Here is an 18,182-nt window from a genome sequence, read left to right as displayed (position 1 = left end):
TAAGACAATACGAGAAATTGTTTCACAAAAAAAAGAAGGGCAGTTTTATTCAACTAAAAAGAGGAGACGCCATCATTTGGAGAAGTGAGGAAGAGAATGGGTTTTCAAACTCCTTTCTCCTTGGAGCCATCAGCCAGGGCTGTGTGAAGGGCCCGTCCAGAACTGCTGTTTACTCCAGAGACCCTGCATGGCAGGTGGCTTGAGCACCCGATGGGGGACACTCAGTTGGCTAGAACAGGCCCATCATGTATCCCCGGGGAGGGGGGGGGGGAAGTAGCTGTTCCCTTTTCTAATGAAATTTTAAAAAACCACAACAACAACACAAATACAGAATTCTTCCATAAAGTTTTGAACTTGTGGAAACAGTACCCACTCCACAGTATAAAGAAAAAATACTGAAACATCTACACCTGTTCAGATTTAATCATTTCTCCTACCAACCAGGGTCAGACTGTGCTCTGAGTACCTTCAAAAGTTAAAAAAAGAAACGAAACATACTGATGCGTCTACTTAAAGAATGTTATCTGAGGACTCGATTGATTCCATAAAAATTTATTGCATTTCCTCACCACAACCCACAGTTCAATATAGGGATTCTTCATCTAAATGAGGAAAGAACACTGGAGTATCCCCATGTATTATTTCTCTCCCCTTCCCTGGCAGAAAGTAGCCACACAGAAAGCACTACACCTTCTCACGGGAGCTTTCTTCAGGTTTTGATTTTTCTAAAACTCTACACCTCTCCCTCCATCAACCCCACTTTAGTTAAGCTGCAGAATGGGCTCGGCACAGTCAATTAGAACTTTATAATCTAAACTTGAAGAGTGCACGCAGCCCACAAATCACCCTTGCTTATTTTACAAATGGGCCCCACGTCATTGGCAAGCAGCCCCTCCATTAAATATCCATCAATAAAAACACAGCTTTAAAGCTATCACTAAGATGGAATCTATTATTCCGGTGCCCCTCCAGGCTAAAAGCGCATTAACTGTAAACATAAAACAAGGGGACCAGGGTGAGAGGATGTGACCTATGAGCAGACATCATCAAAGCAGACAGTTTACGTCAACCTTAGGGAGAATGCCTATACAAACTAGATGATACTCACAGGAAGGTGTAAATAAAAAAAAAAAAAATAGGGAAAAGGAAAGAAAGGAGGTGAAGGCTGCCTGGAAATACCAAGCCTTGGGTCCCAAAGTCCTGTTGGGTTACTGTTCCCGGGCAAAGGGAATTATTTGTTCCTGCGGAGGATGCTGACAGAGCTGGGGAGCAGGTTAATACCTGATAAACACCGTGCTGTAGGTCAACGCCAGGAAGGCAGTAACAAGGAGTCCCAGGTCTCCCTTACTCACCGGCACACTTTGTTCTTGTCCGGAGAGCTGGCCCAGGAGACCCAGTGCCGCCCTCCCCGGGTCTGGTGAGCAGCACGCTGATCTCATACTCGGTATCCGGGTCCAGGTGCCCGATTTTGTAACTCGTGGAATCCACTGGCTGCCGGTCATTCCAGCTCCCGCTTGCCGTGCAGTATTCCACCTCTCGGGCAACAATGGGCCCGTCACCATTGATGGAGTTGGCATTGAGTTGGATCCACAGGTAGGTTGCCCCCACGGAGGCCAGCTGGGGAGGAGCGATGGGAACAGGTGGTTCTGAAAGGCAAACCACAGAGCTATCTTTCAGACACTTGGCTCTTCAGTTTTAAAAGAGCTAAATGTGTGCGGCGCCTGGCCGGCTCAGTCGCTTGAGCCCGTGACTCTTGGTTTCGGCTCAGATCATGACCTCACCCTTTGTAAGATGGAGCCCCCGGTCGAGCTCTGCGCTGACAGCGTGGAACCTGCTTGGGATTCTCTCTCTCCCTGTCCGCTGTCCCTCCCCCACTTGCTCTCTCTCTCACTCAAAATAAATAAGCTTAAAAAAACTTTAAATAGCTAAACGTGCATCATGTATTAACATACAGAAGCCATGAATACTTCGGGAGTGAACTGATGAGAATAGTTTGGTTTAGGTTATTTTTAAGAAGTGTACTGATGCAGCTTTTCATAATGTTCAAATTTGTGAAGTAAACCATCTTTAAAACCTAAGATCGCTCAAGGAGGTATACCCCCAGGTTGTTTTAGGACACAACTCATTTCTCTCATACACCTACAAAGGTGTCAAAGGATTTTTTCCCCACTAAAAGTAACTTGCTAAAAAGCTCTCTCAGTGGTAGTACTTAAGCTCCATGAGGCACTCTACTGCCAACTTCCTTACTGAGAATGTCTTTGAAATCATCAAAGGTGCCAGTTATCTAGAATATTAAATTCAGTTTCCCTATATTTATATCCCAAAGATATCATCAGTTTGAAAACACGGCCGAAATTATAGTTTATCTCGGCATAAATGCATTTCCAGGGTGACCTGTTTCCCAAAAATCCACCACAATGGACTCATTCAGCTACAGGAGGAGTAAGAAGTTTGGGCAATAAAGCCTGCCTGCCACTGCTGCTGTTCAAGGAACCTTCAGGAATGAGTCTGATTCAAGCAGAGAGTAGAAAGAAAAGCTCTAAGGCAAAGTGCAAGCTGTGCTCAATTTGGTAAAATTCTAGGCAATCAATAGTTAATACTCTTTAAAGCCAAAAAAAATATCTCGTTCATTCTTTAAAATCAGAGATGGACTCTTTCTAGATCATTGTCTGAAAAGGGAGAAGTAGGTAATTTTTTTTTAATAGCATTCCGAGTTTATTAGTGAGGTGCTGGTTGAGTGGCTTGCCAAGCACCAAATGAAGGCATCCTGTGTGCCCAATGTCACTAGAAATGGTGCCACACATGATACTGACAAAGGAGGTAATGTACAAAATAACGTATTTCTATCTTAGTGAATCTCTATCCAAGAAGAAATGTAAGATCTAATTTTGTTTTCAAGAATGTTTCCACAGGTGGTTTGTGCCTGTGTGTATGTGTGTGTGTGTGAGTGTGTGTATTTCAACTCCTCATTTAGCTCATGAGTGCACAAAAAATAAAGTCTGCTATATTCCACTACTGGCTTATGCTAGCTTGCATGATGCAAATTCTGTCATCTCCAACAGCAGACACAGCCAATTGACCATGATGGTATTTCCTGCTGAAAGGGATCTCAGGGCAGCCAGGACCACCTGACCTTGGCCCTTGAGATGACACCTGGTAGATGCCTAAACTAATCTAATATAAACAGCAACATCAGTTCTCTTTGGTGGATGGAGTATGATGAGTCATATCGGCTTTCTAAAATACCTGGGAAATCTCATTACACCGAGTCAAAATAGACACTAAAGGATGAATCGTATTTGGAGGACTATAAAATTCATGTAAACTTACTAAACTATGTTCCTATTGTTCATAAACTACAACTTTGTGCTAGCTCTTCATTTCTTTAAACAGTTCTTACTCAACTCATCGTGATTTAACATCAATTTATATCATCAGGCGATTCCTTGAACCGAGACATGAAATGGGCCTTTTATAGTATATCCTAAGGCAGTGATGTAGCCAGGCTGAAAGAGCAGTTAATTACTTTGAAGTCACAAATGCTAGCAAGGGTTGCTGAGCTGCCATTCAAACTACAACTCAGGGGCAAGGCCACGAAGGTTAGTTGAGCACACCCATTCATTTAGGATATTGTTAATAGTGTCCTAAAATAGACAAAACTTTAGTGCTTGTTTGACCTGAGAATATTTTCTCTATTAATTCCCCATGAAGAAAAGTACCAAATATGTGAAATCAAATGAAAGATTCAACTAGAACCTGCAAACAATTGCAACAGACATCCCAAAATACTTGTGGGTTTGCTGGAAGAATCAGTCCCAGAATAAGTCAATATATAAATTTTGAATACATTTTCCCAAAGGGAAGGAAGGAAGGAAAGGAGAAAGGGAGGGAGGGAGGAAGGAATTCAATCTATACCAAGTGATAAAAAGCAATTTAAAATACGTGACCAATTGACAGTGAAAATTATGATCAAAAGAGTTGAGCCTTGACGAACACAGTGTGAACTGCATAAGCCCACTTATATGCGGATTTTTTCCAGTCCTGTAAATGTATTTTCTCTTCCTTGTGATTTTCTTCTTTTTTTTTTTTAATTTTTTTTTTCAACATTTATTTATTTTTGGGACAGAGAGAGACACAGCATGAACGGGGGAGGGGCAGAGAGAGAGGGAGACACAGAATCGGAAACAGGCTCCAGGCTCTGAGCCATCAGCCCAGAGCCCGACGCGGGGCTCGAACCCACGGACCGCGAGATCGTGACCTGGCTGAAGTCGGACACTTAACCGACTGCACCACCCAGGCGCCCCTTCCTTGTGATTTTCTTAATAACATTTTCTTTTCTCTAGGTTACTTTATTGTAAGAATACAGATATAATACATATATGAAATGTGTGTTAATTGACTGTTTATGTTATGGGTAAGGCTTCCAGTCAACAACAGGCTATTGGTTAAGTTTCTGGGAAGTCAAAAGTTATATGTAGATTTTCAACTATGCAGAGGTCCGTGCCTCTAACTCTTGATTGTTCAAGGGTCAACTGTAATTCCGAACCAAGCCAGCAATGAAAGAATTTATGCATATACAGATACATAAACATACAGTAATAGATATGCATGTGAATCCCTAATATCTCTCTCACATAATTAAATAATATTGATATAGATGCATACACACAAATTATGGAGACTCTATTAAATATTTCTTTTTCATGTTCCAGATTTCAAAAGCAGTGGCAGGCATGAATAAGATAGGAAAGAAGATAAAAAATGACTTGGGTTTCATTTGGGGGGTTGGTGCCAAATCAGTGCATGATCTCAAGAAAGTTACAAACTCAAAAAAAATTAAGAGAGAGAAAGAGAGACAGAGAGAGAGAGAAGAAAAGAAAGAAAGAAAGAAAGAAAGAAAGAAAGAAAGAAAGAAAGAAAGAAAGGAAGGAAGGAAGGAAGGAAGGAAGGAAGGAAGGAAGGAAGGAAGATAGTTACGAACTCTATGGAGTTTAGTTTTTCCCATTTTTAGGAAATCACTACTCCAAATACTACAGGCATATAAAAAGGTTAAATTATATACTGGTGGCCTAAAAATGTCATTGCATTATTTCAAAGTATCTCAAGTGAATACTTTATTAAGTGTAACATGCTAGTAAAATTCAGCATGTTATCTCATTAAAAAATAAAATATATGAAAAATATGGCTGTAAAATTATAAATGGAGGGGCAACTAGGTGGCTCAATTGGGTAAGCATCCAGCTCTTGATTGGTCTTGATTTCAGCTCAGGTCATGATCTCATGGTTCATGGGCCTGAGCCCTGTGTTGGGCTCTGTGCTGACAGTGCGGAGGCTGCCTAGGATTCTCTCTCTCTCTCTCTCTCTCTCTCTGCCCCTACCCCACTCATGTGCGCCTCTTTCTCTCTCTCTCTCTCTCTCTCTCTCTCTCTCTCTCAAAATAGAAAAATAAACATTTAAAAAATTACAAATGGAGGAAAAGTCAATTTCAGATTTGAGCCACAACTGCAAGCCAATAATCCCTGGCTTTGACTGTGTGCAGAGATAGAAAGAGGTGCCTGGACATTTTTATCACAATGAGCCAAGCTACCGCTCCTCGTCCTGACAGGAAAATGTGCTGCATCAATATGAATAAGAACCCATTCATTTTTTGTGTTCATGTTTGCTATGGAAGACTAGAAATTTATGATTTACTTATGCCACCAAACAAATGAACTTTTCCACAGGGGCAATTTTTAGCGAGGTTACTAGATTTATGTTATACTGTTGATAAAGCAGATGCCTCAAAAACATGGCTGGTCATAGTGAAACGCTGCAGCAACTGTCAATAAGAAAACGGAACATAGTCATGAAGAGCTAAGCCCAGATGAACATTAAGTAATAATAATGATGATAAAGAGCTCAGCCATGGAACACTGAGGCTGCTGCTTTACTGGATTTGTTGGTAAATGGTGTCCATTTCTACATTGTGACTCCTCGCTTCTCAAAGAGCCTTCTACAAAGTAGGGTGTGCATTACTCTGAAGAATTTGTTTTCTTACAGCTATTAAGCCTAAACTCAGGGTCGCCTGGGTGACTCGGTTGGTTAAATGTCTGACTTTGGCTCAGGTCATGATCTCATGGTTTGTGATTTCAAGCCCCGCATCGGGCTCTCTGTTGTCAGAGCAGAGCCTGGAGCCTGCTTTGGGTCCGGTCTTCCTCTCTCTCTCTGCCCTTCCCCCACTCGTGCTGTCTCTCTCTCTCTCTGTCTCCCCAAAATAAGTAGACATTCAAATAAATAAATAAACATACAAACAAATAAATAAATAAAATAAACTTAAACTCAAATACTAGCCAGGTCAGCCAAAGTTTCACCATAAACCAAAATTCGTAAGAATCTGACATGGCAAAATATATTAGTGGAGTAGATATTTCGATGTGCAGAACATTAGTCATTGCTGCAGATTAATACTGCCTGGGGGGAGCCTCGCCAATAAACATTTCTCTCATAAGCCAGGAGTGACTAATATTGGCAGCAGTGATTTTACAACGGAAGCATATGCCAAAATCACGCACAGATTTTATAACAGAGGCTATGTCCCCAGAGATTTTCATTCAATATGGGTGTGGTGGGGGGGGGGGAGAATAGCTGGGCAGACATTTATATGTTTTAAAATTCAGAAAGGTGGTAATGACAAGCATCTCTAAACATGCATCACTGACATACAGGAGCAGAGGGTAAGAATCACCTTGCCCTCCTCCTCCTCCTCCCCGTCAAGGCCCTAACAGGTGCTGGCTTCTCACTATGTACCTGTTCTAAGTGCCATTCATATGCTTTTTGCACTTGACCTTCCTAATCGCCATATGATGCAGGTGACATTATTGATGTCTATTTCATACATGAGGCAACAGAAACCCAGAGAGGGTAAGCCACTGGCCCATGCCCGCATAGCTAGTTCTGGGGTTTGAACCCTGTAGTCTTTAGAACCGCTTGCACAGAGAAATTTGCTGATAAAAAGTACTAACCCATCCGAAAGAGATCAGTTTTATGTTTCATATTTAACAAATGCAGGGGGAAAAATGTCAAAAGCGGGCATCATTCTGTTCTCCTAGGACAAAACAGCAATGGCCAGCCAGAAATTATCTAAAAATGTCTTGTAGTACCTCTAGAACTCCAAATTATTCTGTCTGAGACCAAGAACAGCCCCAGCAACTTTAATATCAGAAACTCCCCAGCCCACGAAAAAAGCGTTAGACCAGCAGAAGAAACTTATTTCCCCTCTTTTCCCCACCTCAGACTGCCCTTTCCTGAATATAATGACTCAATTTTTCAGTCATGCAAAATATAGTAATGGAATATAACTGCAACATTATGAATGTTAACTCAGTATTATCAATATGGCTTGTGTGATATGACTGAGCATTTTTATACTGGCATTGCTTCATTTTATTAACCACCCTGCTATCATAAACACGCTGGCTGGTGAATATTTGCATTTTAAGTGATTTTCTATCAGTAAAAAAAATTTCATTCCTTAAAAAAAAAATTTATAGGTTGTAATCTCTGTATACAGAGTCGGCAGAAGAACTTGCCAAGAGCACAGTCTCTGCTTTGTATGCAACTAAACCAACATAAATAAAATGCATTTTTCAAAAATATTGTGCACGTGCAAAATTTGTACTTAAAATGCAATCCATCAATGTAACCTGTCACCAAGCTACTGTTTGGAAACAGACAAGGAGAAGTTTGAGCTTTAAACAAATAATGAACGCACAACCATCTGACATGTCTATTTTAATAGACTATTCAGGGATATAAAAAGACGTTAAATACCTTTAACTACCAATTCTGCGTAGTTTGATATTCCAACACCTCCTTCGGTGCGAATCATGCAGCGATACTTTCCAGCGTCCCGTTTTGTTGTATTCACGACATTAAATGAAGCTATGAATCGCCGGGAACTAGTCACTTTTATTTCCTTGAGAGGAGCATCTCGTACATCGATGCCCTGTATAATTGGGGGAGGGGGGACAAAAAGAAACAATATCAGCTGTCATATGGAAACACGAAGACACCTGATAGCATATTATCCATGTTATTTCCATGTGGATCTTGGTTTAGTTGTTTATTACCCATGGGCCCTAGTTCCAGGAAAACAGCTGGCCAGGAAACTGAAATTCTGCCATGGTCAACACTTTTGAGATTGAGGGATGCAAAATGAAGTGTGCAGAGATGTCTTACATTTGCCCCTTCAAGATATTAATTATGTTGAATGAAGTCACCAGGAGGAGAAAAAAAATGCATATGGAAAAATTCTTTGTTTCACTCCCAAACGACCACCACTTGGACTTTGCATAACACTTTATCCTATGTTTTTATGCTTGGCTATAAAATGAAATTAATTCACACACCACCCTATTGCTGACCTCATTTTATACACGAACAAATAAACAATTTATTAAGAAGGACATTAAAAACATAAGTAGGTATTAGCATATTGCTTACCGAACAGGTCTGATGGACTATTCTAAGCTTTATTATGTTCTTCAAGGACATACAAAAACCAAATACATGCTTAATATTACCTGAGTGCTACAAGACAAGCTTCTCCCTTTATCCCATAGTCTCAAAACCACATAAAGCATGTTCCCTTAGTGCACCAACCTTGTCTTACACCATCCCCAGCACATTAAGCACATCTTTAGTTACGCACCTTTGGAAATCCATTCTATGCTTCCTATAGTTTAAAGCTTCAAAAGAAGGCTACACTATTTCAGTTCTTTTTTTTTAAATGTTTTTATTTATTTTTGAAAGAGACTGAGAGCAGTAGCTAGGGAGGTGCAGAGAAAGAGACAGAAGATCCGAAGCAGGTTCTAACAGCTGATAGCCCAACGTGGGGCCTGAACTCATGAACCATGAGATCATGAACTGAACTGAAGTCGGATGTGTAACTGACTGAGCCACCCAGGCAGGCACCCCAAGCATTTCAGTTCTACAACAGTGAGTTACAATGATCAGGAAAGAGGCTATCTCGAATATGTTATTTGCAAAGATTGAGTAAAAAACAGTGGGCACAGACGTCACAGCTAAAGCATGATGTCAAGCACTCTGTCCATCTGTTTACCCAGAACTCATTTTGGGTGCCAACCAGGTGCTATCAACTGTGTGAAGACACTAGGCTCACAGTGGTGAGTGACAGAAGAGTGGCTGGTGATGCCCACAGCAGTTTAGTTAGAGGGAAGTAGAAGAGACTGGAAATGAATACAGAATCACGAATGATGGCCAGTGGTGGGTAAGGGACAGATCAGATGACTGGCAGAAATCACCATCTTTAGATATGGTGGTTGTGGGAGGCCAGTCTGAAGAAGTGAGCTGAGATGTGAAGGGAAAGGAGGAGCTAACCAGGCAAAGGCGGATGGTGGGAGAGAGAAAGCATTCTGGTCAGAGGAAACTATGCAGGAAGCCCAAGATGGTTAGAAAGAAATGAAAGCTTTGGAAGAGGTTAAGGCAGCCAGTGGAACAGGGGAGGGAAGGAAACCCCCGTGCATTCAGGGACTTGCAGGCTATATTAAAGTGTTTTTATGTAGGAGTATGAAAATGCTAGGCTACACATAATAAAACTCATCTGTATTACTCTGTGATTTATATTATGCAAAGTCTTTTAAAGGCTTTTAGCTATGATTTTTTTTTCTTTGGCAGTATGCCCTAATGGATATGAATTTGGAAGTTAGACTGACCAGGGTGCCCTGGCTACCTTTAAAGTGATTTACCTTCTCAGAGCTTCCCTTCCCTCATCTGCAACAAGATGATACAACTCACTTGCAGGGCAGTTGTGAGAATCCAAAGATATATACAAGGACACTGGCTTCATGACTGGCATCACACATCCCCACCCAAATTCTGGACTAATTGAGTGATGAGTTCAAGGAGGAAGGTGGACAGGCTGTCAAAATACCACTTTTATTACTAATGAACCTGGTATTGCAGAATATGGCTGATGTGCAGTTAACAATGGGCTTGCTAATAGTGAAGCACAGAATTAAACAGACTCACTCACCCAGCCACAGGCCACCTTAGAAAACCACAAGGCCTCCCGTATGTTGGGTGCTGCTGTAAAACTCACAGGATGGAAGAACAGGGCTCCTACAGGGGGTTAGCTCCCAAAGAAGGGGCTGGGCTCTGCGTGCTCACAGCTTCCTTCCCAGGCAGCTCTTGCTTGGGCAGGGAAAAGGCATCAGAGTGCTGCACTGGTACAGTTCCTGCCATTGGGAAGGAAACATCAGGAGTGGGGAAGAAGAGTTCCACCAACCTCACCTTTCGTATTACCTGTCAAAACAGCTTTGTTAATAGCTTAAAAAGTTATAAATCAGAATATGAAGTTCCATATATATGTTACATGTCTTATGCATGTCCTGGTTTTTACTAATCCCCTGAATTTGGTCTGATGGAGGGCACCAAGAAGTTAGGAAAACAAAACACAATAAAATCGATCTAGCATTATCAATTAATACAACGGGGGAAGGCATTCCTCTCTGTATTCTATACAGCCTCCCATCCTTCCCCGCAAAGAAATAATCACATTCTACCACTAGGATTACCCTTAGATCTACTAACTCTATAAAATTCAGTTTGTCTTTTTCCAAACCAAAACCCAAACCAAACAAAATCTAATCTCCAGTTTTGAAAAAAAAAAAATTAAGCCCTAAAGAAAGGCAGAGTTCCTATCTGTATTTATTAATAACAGCAAAAAAAGGGCTATCTACTTATTTATTTCCTCGCTTGTGGCATGAATCTTGTCAGAATATACTTCGACGGTAATCCTGGAGTACTTTTCCTACTAGAATAAGCCTCTTTCAAAAGAAGGTTCATTCAAAAGAATTTTAAAGTATATACTTATTGATCACTCACAGCTATTCAAGGCTATACTGAGAGCACTCAAGTTTAGGAAAACCTCCTTTTTGGATTTATACATATGTCGAGAAGAGTTTTACTTCCTAGTTGTCTTCACGCCACAGATTTATTCTTTAATATAAACAGCTTCAAACGAACAACCTTACAACTCTAATACATGAATTCTCAGGACGGCGGCTTTCTTTTGGAATCCCACATCCTGAAATCATACAGAAACAGATTTAGTTTCTTCAAGAGAAATAGTACATAGCAAGGAGAAACCAAGTGCTAACTAGTAATCATTTCAGCTCGGGATCCGTATCAAATCATCTCTCTTGCTCAAATCTGCAGGTCATTTTGTATTAAATACTTCAAATGTATACGGATCCAAGCACCCATTCAACCAACACTTAGTAAAACTCTTTTATGAGGCAGGCACTGTATCGTATAGGGGGAGCATGGAGTTAAAAGAAGAGTCCTTTACCTAACTGAATTTACAGTCTGGCTAGAAAAACAGACAAGCAAGGCAATGATTCTAGTAAAGAGCAATGAACAGCAAAACACAGCAAACTCAGAAAAAGGGAACCACACTGGTGAAGGCTGTGAAGGTTGGGTCAGCATTCTAGAAAGCACTACCAGAGGCCAGGCTAGAGTATGCACAGGAGTTTCTCAGGAAGGAAAGGAGGAGAAATGGAGCCCAGTGAGTGAGAAGAGCTTTGCAAAAGTCAACAGCCAAGAGAGCAGGGCACAACAGAGGAAGTACAACTGATCCCATGCAGCTAGAAAAAATGCAGCTGGAATGACAGGTGATGAAGCCAGAAAGATGAGCACAACACAGGCCATACCAAAGAATTGAGGATAATAGTTCATCCTGATGCCAGAAATGGAAAGATTTTAGGTAAAGGGGTGACATGAACACATCTATGGGTACAGTAACAGACTGAAGGAAAGAATGTGGGACCCCAACTGATGTCAAGGGAAATTGGTAATTTTGTTTAGAAATCACAGTAACAAATGACAAAAAGAGGGATGAGAGAGAGGAAGGAAGGATTCTAAAGACATTTAGGAAATCAAATCGACAAACAGTGTGTTATTATACTTTAGTAACATCTTCCTCTTCTAGCAGAATATAATGTCCTCAAGGTCAAGAATCAGATCTCATTCATTTCGTGTACATGAGTGCACGAGAAATACAACTCAATAAATATTTGCTGACTCTAAAAATCATAACCCCAGTGGAAAAAAATGTTCTACAGGCAGAATAGAAATATGAGGTTGCTAAACTAACAGATTTATATCCCAGATCCTAAAACTGGACAACTAGTCTTTATTTACAAGGGAGACCAATACGGAAAATAAAGATATTTTAGAGATTCTGTGTGTCCCTCAGTCAGCAACACTGACCATTCATCATGACTGTGGTAGAGTAATTGTCCCCAAAGAGGTCTACTGCCTAGTTCTCAGAATGTGTGAATATGCTCTCTACACATCACAAAAGGAAGTTTGCAGATGTAATTAAAATAAGAATCTGGAGATGGGACTATTATACTAAATTATCCAGATGGGCCCAATGGAACTACAAGGCAGGAGGAAGGTAGGGCCGAATGCAGAAGAAGGAAATGTGACCACAGAAACAAAGGCTGGAGTGATGGGCTTTGAAGATGGAGGAAGGGATCATGAGCCAAAACCTGAAGCTACACAAGAAAGGGAACAGATTCTCCACCCTCCAGGAGAAACCAGTCTTGCCATCACTTTATATTAGGACTTTTGACCTCCAGAACCATAAGATAAATAGAGCCATTACATCTGTGGTAATTTGTTAGAGAAGCAATAGGGCATGAATACAGTGACCATCAGGATAATGAGAAAAAAAAAACCTGTGGCTTTTCAAAGATGTACAATAGTCATGCATCCTGATTTGTCAGAGCTATAAACAAATCCTTCAGATAGGTTTAGGTCTTAGGGGCTAGCAAAAGCTCCATTCACAAGTCATTACCGTAGACAAAACAAAATAAGTTAAAAGACTCACACTTCTCAACTTCAAAACTTAGGACAAAGCTACAATAATCAAAAGCATAGTGTGGCGCTGGCATAAGGACAGACACAGACCAATGAAATAGAGAGCCCAGAAACAAACCCATACACATACAGTCAGTTGATTTTCAACAAGGGTGCCAAGACCACTCAAAGGGGAAACAATAGTTTTCTTAATAATTGGTGTTAGGAAAACTGGGTATCCACAAGACAAAAGACTAAAGCTGGACTGGTATCTTTCCCTGCATACAAAAATTAAATAGATCAAATACTTAAAATTAAGATCTAAAACTGTAAGTATCTTATTAGAAAACATAGGGGGGGAACTTCATGAGGTTAGATTCAGAATAGATTTCTTAAATATAATACCAAAATCACAGGCAACAAAAAGGAAAAATGAACTAGACTTTATCAAAATTAAAAACAAAAAATTTTGTACATCAAAGGACACTATTAAGAAATTAAAACAATATGGAATGGGAGAAAATATTTACAAGTCATACATAAGATAGGGATTGAGATCTTGAATATGTAAAGAAGTGCTTTAACTCAATAGCAACAACAAGAAACAAACAATCCGATTAAAAAAGGGCAAGGCATTTGCAATAGCATGGACAGACCTAGAGGGTATTATGCTAAGTGAAATAAGTCAGATAGAGAAAGACAAGTACCATATGATTTCACTCATGTGTGGGATCTAAAAATAATATTCTTAAAGATGATAAAAAGAGAAATGGATTTGTAAAATCTAATATTTGTAACTATTTTGGGGGGAGAGGGGATAATGGATGATGGGCACTGAGGAGGGCACTTGTTGGGACAAGCACTGGGTGTGGTATGTAAGCCAATTTGACAATAAATATTTTAAAAAATCAAACGTAGCTTTAAAAAAATAAAAATAAAACCTAATGCTTACTACAGAAACTTTTTTAAATACAAAAAATAAAAAAAAACCAGACATTTAAAAACTGTAGATAATCTGATCACTTAAAGATAAATATTGTACATATTTCAGGGTATTTTAGTTTACTTTTTCTGACACATTATTTTAATCAAATAAAATACAAAATGGTGGTCATATGTGTGTGGTTTATCTCTGTGATATCTACAGAATTTTTTACACCCTTAGACGGCTTCAAAAACATGCCTTTTAATGTTTCCCACTTTATGGGTATAGCTATTATTTATTTATATATTTCTTTATCACTATACATTTAAATTATTCACATATTTCACTAGTATAAATGATGTTTAGGCAATCTCTATTCCCAAAATTGTAGGTTTAAAGAGAATGAAAAATTTAAAGTTTTTTTTTTATAAATAACACAAAAGGCTTTACAGAGAGTTAATATCTATTTACAAGAATTGTTTTTTAATGAGAGTGAGTTCAAATGGCTCCTAAAATCAAGCTATTTTCTATCTCCTTTCAGATATTACAAACAGATCAAACAGGACAGAAAACTGGCCTGAATTATTTGATTTTTCTTACAATATTTCCAAAACAGTATAAAGTAGGGGGGAAAAATCCTCTCCACTTATGTTGGGTAAAAGATCAAATATTCAGAAAAAAATCATATTTATTTTTGTGGTACTGCAGGCCTTCCACAGTACAAATTCAGTTACTCTCTTCCTAGATAGCATTGTAAAATTAAAATGAATCCCATTTTTAATATTTTCAAGAATGATAAATTCTCTGTAATATTCTGAGGTGCAGTGTATACTGACCTCTTTCCACAAGGCAACGATATTCCTTGAAATTCACATCTTCAATATCCACAAGTGGATATTTCTAAAAATGGAACAAATAAACCAGACTAAATAAGATTAAGTGTGCTTAAGATAATTTAACTGAAGAGCATGTAGAACTACTAAAATGTATACTTAGAATTAGGGATGCATGGCAATATTTAAATATCTTTAAGATTAATCACTCAGATTGATGCATCTCATTTAAATTTGTGGCATCATCAGTAATTTCACACAAGCAGAAAATTCCACTGTGAAAATGTCTGGAACAGCTGCCTGAAGTCTGGCAAATATTCAGGCATCACGTAACGTGAACCAAATGAGCAGAAAACAGACCACAAAAGCCGAAATGAGGCAGGGGAGCAATAGGAGAACAAAGGTGTGAAGACGGAAACAATACAAGTAAAAAAGAAGGAAAAGTGAGATGTACAAGGGAGAGAAGCAGGGGCGGATTCAGTCATCCCCCCTCATCTCCAGAGGCTGTGTTCCAAGAACCCAGCACAGGCCAGAAACCCGGGTAGGTGCTGAACCCTGTAAACACTACCTTTCCCCTACACATACATACACACCCATAATAAAGTCTGGCTTATAAATCAGGCACAGTACGAGATTAACAACAATGACTAATAACAGAACAATTATAGCAATATACTGGAGTAAAAACGTGAATACGGTCTAATGTTGTGCCGTACTCACCCTTCTTGTGAGGCTGTGAGGTGACAAAATGCCCACGTGATGGGATGAGGGGAGGGGAATGACTGGGGTATGTGACACAGCATTAGGCTGCTACTGACCTCAGTGTATGTCAGGAGGAGGATCATCTGTTTCTGGACCACAGTTGACTACAGGTAACTGAAACTGTGAATAAGGGGGGTGGGGGGGTGCTGTAGTGTAAACACAGTCAAAAAGAGTAGAGAGGGGTGCCTGGGTAGCTCAGTCGGTTAAGTGTCCAACTCTGGATTTCGGCTCAGGTCATGAGATCTCGGTCACAGCTCATGAGATCAGGCCCCACAGCAGGCTCTGCATTGACGGCCCAGAGCCCGCTTGAGAGTCTCTCTCTCCCTCTCTCTCTGCCCCTCCCCTGCTCCCTCTCCCTCCCTCCCTCCCTCCCTCTCTCTCTCTCTCTCTCCCTCTCTCTCTCAAAATAAATAAACATTTAAAAATAAAGGAGTGTTGGGGCACCTGGGTGGCTCAGTCGGTTAACTGTCCAGCTTCAGCTCAGGTCATGATCTCACAGTCCATGAGTTCGAGCCCCGTGTCAGGCTCTGTGCTGACAGCTCAGAGCCTGGAGCCCGCTTCGGATTCTATGTCTCCCTCTCTCTCTGTCCCTCCCCTGCTCATGATCTGTCTCTCTGTGTCTCAAAAATAAATAAAAACATTAAAAAAAATTAAAAATAAATAAAAATAAAAATAAAGGAGTGGAGAGAAGCTGGGTGAGGTGACAGAAGAAAGAGGGCACATAGCAGAAGAAAGGATCAAAGATGGCGGGGACAGAGGCAGCAGAGGCACAGAAATGAGAGCAGACCAAATACCCACACTGGAGAAAGAGTTGTAACTCACACAGGAAGGAAAGACCCACTTCTTGGACGATATTTATTTGTCTCCTCTGAAATTCTGACACTTACATTTTAATAACAGTCTCCTTGTTTCCTGAAGCTGAAAAAACTCTGTCAGGTCCCACCGTAACTTTAGGTTCTATATTAGCTCAATGATTGATAACATGCATGAAGAAGCAATTCACAGCTGGGTTGATGGAGGAGACATGAGAGAATGTCCTGAGATATCGGGGATCGGGGGGGAGGAGGAGACAGTGCTCACCCTTCACTTTGTTAGTGTCAAATCCTATTTCTTGGGTTGTTAGAAAGGAGGAAGACAGAGTGTTTACAGCTGTTGGCAAGGCACCAGGAGGCATCGCCTGTGACATCTCTGTAGACAAGAGGAGAGCGATGTGGGACAGATGCCAAGAGGGCTGGATGGACTAGAAGCCTGTGAATGGCCGGAGTCTTTGGCTGCTTGTCAGCATGGGTGCTGAAGTGTGTTTCTGGAGCCTTGGCACAGGTTACATCCTTGACTCCTCCTCCAACACGTCTATTAATGTCGTTGACAGAGTCACAGGTATCTTTGTCACATGCACAGGTGACAACTAACCAGCGCGTGAATGAATAAAATGGGATAAAGGAAAAAGATATCTACAAAGCCTAGCAACGAATTTAAATTAACAAGACAAATATCAATCAAAATAAATGCAAGCCAATCTTGTACATCCTTGACTTTACAAGTGGGTAATTAGAGACGTGATTTTGGACCACCTTCATCACTGTACGATGTAGATGAAGACTGTGAAGTAGATTTTTGTCAAACTTAATTCCGCTCTCAGTCGTATTAATAGAAATAAAGCGTCTGGAGAGGCGGTGCCAGGAGACACCCCCAGGAGACAGCATTCTGGGCACCCCGTTTTCCGGAGCATACGAGAAGTAGGCTTACACAGAGGAAGGTACAGCACTTATCTCCACAGGTAAGGAGCTGGTGAGCACCTGGAAACAGAGGGCCCAAGATGAAGAGGACAGCCGACTTCCAAAATTGAAAGCCCAGACGTGCAACGCAGGCACTGCCTTGGAATGTCACGGCCATGGGGCTCTATGACCTATCTGAAACTCTTTGGGTAAAATGTGGTCCAGAATTCAGATTTTTCATTTTTTTCATTTTTTAATGTTTATTTCTTTTTGAGAGAGACGGAGGGCGAGTGGGGGAGGGGCAGAGAGAGGAGGAGACACAGAATCCAAAGCAGACTCCAGGCTCTGAGCTGTCAGCACAGAGCCCGATGCGGATCTCGAGCCCACAAACTCTGAGATCATGACCTGAGCTGAAGTCTGGAGCTTAACTGACTGTGCCAGCCAGGCACCCCATATTTATTTTTAATTTTAAAAAGGTTTCCATACTGTATATTATGGGATGCCCAGAAGAGTCGTATGTGATGCTGCAGGGACATTGATATTTCTTCATCAAAACATGTGACTATAAGGACCAAAAACAAACCATTAAAAACTTTCAGGTCAGGGGCGCCTGGGTGGCTCAGTCGGTTAAGCGTTCGACTTCCGCTCAGGTCATGATCTCGCAGTCCGTGAGTTCGAGCCCCGCGTTAGGCTCTGTGCTGACCACTCAGAGCCTGGAGCCTGTTTCGGATTCTGTGTCTCCCTCTCTCTCTGACCCTCCCCCATTCATGCTCTGTCTCTCTCTGTCTCAAAAATAAATAAATGTTAAAAACAATTTTTAAAAAGTTTCAGGTCAGGTTTTATCAGCAAGCAAATTACAAAACTGGGCAAGTTTTGCTACTAAATTAGATATGGAGAACTTTCCATTTTAGATTTTGGAATAACAGTGACCTCCAAGAATGTACACAACCAGTCCTACCCATCTCCCCCCACACACTCTGATACCACTCTGCCGTGACTCCCCACAAGTCTGCTGGATACCTGGGCTCCAGCCACACCGGGCTCTGTGCTCTTTCCCACCCAGGCGTGCTCCTCCCCTGAGGT

General features: G+C 40.8%; 1 protein-coding gene across 9 annotated transcripts in view; it reads right to left on the bottom strand.

Moving 5' to 3' along the window:
- The window catches only part of PTPRM (protein tyrosine phosphatase receptor type M), an 806,292-nt gene that overhangs the window by 418,106 nt on the left and 370,004 nt on the right, over nt 1-18,182 (bottom strand). For 8 of the 9 annotated variants that reach the window (XM_040479372.1, XM_040479375.1, XM_040479373.1 and 5 more), the window contains exons 6-7: nt 7,810-7,984; nt 1,353-1,646 (exon numbers count right to left, since the gene is read on the bottom strand). In XM_040479372.1, coding sequence (XP_040335306.1) covers nt 1,353-1,646; nt 7,810-7,984 — 469 coding nt within the window. Of the gene's footprint in view, nt 1-1,352; nt 1,647-7,809; nt 7,985-10,033; nt 10,184-18,182 lie in introns of those variants that run through there. The other variant, XM_040479380.1, reaches the window with a different exon arrangement.

The sequence above is a fragment of the Herpailurus yagouaroundi genome, unplaced genomic scaffold (assembly GCF_014898765.1).
Source record: "Herpailurus yagouaroundi ecotype Mexico unplaced genomic scaffold, PumYag 142, whole genome shotgun sequence".
Classification (NCBI taxonomy): Eukaryota; Metazoa; Chordata; class Mammalia; order Carnivora; family Felidae; genus Herpailurus; species Herpailurus yagouaroundi.
This window is presented reverse-complemented; position numbering and strand designations above follow the sequence as displayed.